Source organism: Nanorana parkeri, unplaced genomic scaffold, assembly GCF_000935625.1.
Source record: "Nanorana parkeri isolate BGI_ZX_2015 unplaced genomic scaffold, ASM93562v1 scaffold352, whole genome shotgun sequence".
Taxonomy (NCBI): Eukaryota; Metazoa; Chordata; class Amphibia; order Anura; family Dicroglossidae; genus Nanorana; species Nanorana parkeri.
The window spans coordinates 389,777-393,752 of record NW_017306620.1 but is presented as its reverse complement, the minus strand read 5'-3'; the positions used below and the strand labels follow the sequence as shown (position 1 = coordinate 393,752).

The 3,976-nt window shown below is 46.5% G+C and overlaps 1 protein-coding gene across 1 annotated transcript in view; it reads right to left on the bottom strand.

The window, feature by feature from the left end:
* The window catches only part of ARHGEF18 (Rho/Rac guanine nucleotide exchange factor 18), a 61,114-nt gene that overhangs the window by 28,998 nt on the left and 28,140 nt on the right, over window positions 1–3,976 (bottom strand). Inside the window, exon 5 of the mRNA XM_018558675.1 lies at window positions 2,964–3,076. Within this exon, the coding sequence (XP_018414177.1) occupies window positions 2,964–3,076 (113 nt within the window). The remainder of the gene's footprint in view (window positions 1–2,963; window positions 3,077–3,976) is intronic.

Below are 3,976 nucleotides of genomic sequence, written 5' to 3'. Positions count from 1 at the left end.
CCCCCCATATGCCACCGCTATGCCATTGTCTGACTGAACCCTGACTGGATACCCGCGCAGAAGATCCGTCCAACAAAGCAGGTAAAGCCTGATCCTCTCGTCTTTCCAGGACATTGGTCGGTAACCTGGACTTTTCCTGGTCCAGCGGCTTTGTGCTGACCACTGTCCAGTCACCCCACACCAGCTGCTGAGGCTGGTGTCCGTCGTCACAAACTTCCAGTGCACCGGGAGAAACGACCTCCTATGCAACAGCATCGGGGAGCAGAGCCACCACCAGAGAGGCTTTGACCAACCGACTCACCCAAATCTGCCTGTCCAGTGACAAGGGAGACTTATTTCATCGAGAGAGGATTTCCTGCTGCAGAATCAGAGTGTGGTGTTTGCATAGGGGTCTGCCTCGAACAAGAAAACCATCAGACTAAGGACCTTGATGCAAGTGTGACCCAACGCCCGATTGCATAAGCACAACAGGCGAAGATGGGTTCAGAGCCTCAGACACTTTTCCGGAGGAAAAAACACCTTGGCCTGACTCCAAATTGAAAAGATTTCTTGATGTTCAAGAACCAGCCGAACGCCTCCAGAGTGTACATTGTAATCGATAGATTGGCGTCCAGGTCCAAAGCAAGACTTCTTTTGGAGAAGGAGGTTGTCCGGACAATCAAGATCATCCATCGTCTTAAGTAAGGCAAAAACTGGGGCCAGAACTTTGATAAAAACCAGAGGGGCCGCACGGAAGGGGTACAAACTGGAAATGTTCTTCCCCTACCGCAAAAAACAGGATAAATAATAGGAACATGCAGATAAGCAGGCTTTATGTCAATCAACTCAAGAAAATACCCCTGGGTGGAGAGAAGCCACCATTGAGTGGGTGGGCTCTATTTTAAATTTCCGAACTCTGATGAAGGCATTTAGCGCCTTAAGATCCAGAAATCGGTGGAACTCCATCCTGCTTGGGAACAGTGAAAATATTTGAATAGAAGCCCTTGAATTTTTCCAACAGAAACACCCATCCCCAGTTGAAGCAGACCCTGCACAGCCAACCAGAGTTGGCACAGACACACTGGGGACAGCAATGATTGGAGTGGAAGAACCAGCTTTAAGGGGGGGGGGATTAGATTTTGAAATCCCAAAAAATTAGCTCCTGAAGACAAATGTCTGAAATGTGAGCCAATCAAGGATCCCAAACAAGCAAAGGCATCCCCCCCACACTGATGTGGGACAGACCCTCACGCAGAGGGGAGACTTCTCAGTGGACTTGGAGGACTTGTGCTGCCAAGATCTCTTCGACCCACAGGGGGATGATTTGCCAGATTTTTGGCCCTTATCAGAGACGGCTTGGGGACGGAAAAGGCATTTGTGAGTAGAAGAATAAAAAAAAACAAACAACCTCTTACGCCGAGGCTTCCTACCCTTATTAACCTGCAGTAAGAAGTATTATTATCTTACCTCCAGTAAGATTTTTCATACCATCCAGCGTTGCCCCAAACAAGCGGTCGCCCTCACAGGGCAGGTCCGTCAGCATTTTGTTAGAAGTCTGGCCAGCAGACCAGAAGACTGTGAAGGACAACCGCAGACACTGACACTTTAGACAGTGAGGGTCAAGTATCCAGCGATGCGTTAGACATATGGAAGATCGTGGACTAGTTCATCGGCTAGTTCCACATAAACAGGAGACCCCTCTTCACCTTCCAGACCGCTACAAAAGAGCTTTTCTTCTCCAGTGAAAAAGACCAATTTCTTTTCTGATGAAAAAGACGAAGCCTCATCTTCACTGCCAAATGGACCAGAAATGGGCCCAACATAGCAGAGGCTGCAGGGACGCTGTCCTTCCTCCCAGAAGACTCAGAGTGATGGGGGAGGCGCTTTTTACCCTGCCTGTGGGCTAACGCCTGTTCACGTGAAACAAAATCTTCCAAAACAGAAGTGAGTGCGTCCATAGAGACAAAGGACCCCAAAAACCCCCGGGGAAGAACCTGAAGAGGGCGCCAACATATAACATGAGATGCAAACAGACTCCCCTAGAGAATCAATAGTAGCCCCCACACAGGCAATGCAGCCAGAGGCCGCACCCAACCCCCCATAGCCCGCTACACTGGGACACCCAGCCTCTCTCAGCAACAGACATGGTCACATGCCACAATATCAGGGGGGTAATCAAACAGCTGCAGCCCAAAACACAAGGAAACCCAGCATGAGAGGGAACACCTGATGCTAGCCTAGCACCCAGCACATGGAGGAAGGGTGGCGGTACCCAGAGCCTACTCCCATACAGTCACCCAAAAGGGCAGAGGGGGTCATATCTTATCGGTCCAGGCTGATTCCAGGGTACCAACTCCCACCACAGACCGCCTCCTACAGAAATGGGGGCACTGATAGTCTAGAGGGGACACCGTGACAGAACAGCCACAGGCCGATCAGTCATGGGTAGCCCCACTGCAAAGGTGAACTTTTGAGAATTCTGGATTTCCTCTTAACGTTAATAAAGACACAAGCTTTTGGGACCTGTTTAAGCCTTAAAGAAGTCTCACAAAAAAAAAAAGCTCCATCCCAGTGTGAAGCCAAAAATATGGGCACTCTTGTAGGGGAAGGTACTGCCAGCACAAAAGCCCTGCCACTCCCTCAGCTGATTGTACATTTACTATTATGAATTAACATTGAATGTTACAGGGCTGTGTGATTGAGCTGCCGTCTGCTAGTAAACAGAGCAACGGGCAGCTCTATCACAATGCCTTGCCAGCCCTAAGCATTCATTCATAAAAGGACTGTGATCCCTCTGCGTGGACTGCTTGCAACTACAAAGTCCGGCAGATAGATCAGAGCCCTGCAGCACCGATTGAGCTTTTATGAATGAATGATCACAGCTGTCAGGGCCAGTATAGTGTATGACACAGCTCGGACAGTGTTGATTAATTAAATGGGTGCAAACCTTTGACAGAACAAGAGAAACCTTTTTAAAACATTACCTTCTACAAATAAAGACTCTGTACTTGAGGGGGCCAAAGACAAATTGTCTTCCGTGAATATCTTTAGTTTGCTAAAAGGCGAGTCCAAATCATCCATATCTGCTGCGGCGGAACTAAAATAAATAAAATAAACAGATTATAATAAGAACATCCTAACGTGTTGTAATATGGTATGAGTACACCGACTTATTATATTATATAGAAGGTTTAAAAAGAGGAAATGGGAGAGGTCCACCCTAAATACAGACTTTCCCACAAGTCACTCGGGGCACCAATTACACTGACATTATCTTTAAAAACGTTCTTGTAAATATAACCATGCGCACTCCGAAAGCCTATGATCGCACAACGTTGCTCTCTGAAGAGAACTACCATCTCAATACAAATGAGTAAACTAAACGTGAGATTGTAGTGTGTCATGGCAGCGAGCTTGGAGCGGTGGCTACTTTACAACACACACAGGGACCATGGGGAACAAAAGTAGCCACCCTCCAGAAGGAGCAGGAAATCAGAGAATACACAAAGAAGATACATTTTTGTTAATAGTTAAGGTACTTGAATGCATTTTTAAGATTCAACTCCTGAGTAGGGGGTGTGTGTACATATACACCTCTTCTTTTGTACAACTATACATGCATACATACCACTCACTTGACCTGGCAACAAGCACACTTTAAATATCAAGTACCCATAGTTGGCCACATGGCACTCTTAAATCAAGGACAATGTGTATAACTGTGGTAAGGACCATGGTAATTCCTCTAGGTGGACAACTGGTGTGAATGGTTCAGTCTTCTCTAAAAAGAAGCGCACAATATGTCGAGATTGAAAAAAGTAAACTTTAATTGATGTTCTGCCCAAATACCGTTCAAGTTCAAAAGGTGGGCGCATGCCTATTGCAACACAAATTACATTTGCCTTTAAGTCTAGTTGCCTGAACATTTTACAAACATTTTTGCAGCACGTGATTAGTACAAGATCATTTTATTCCATACTAGAAATATGTGGGTGGA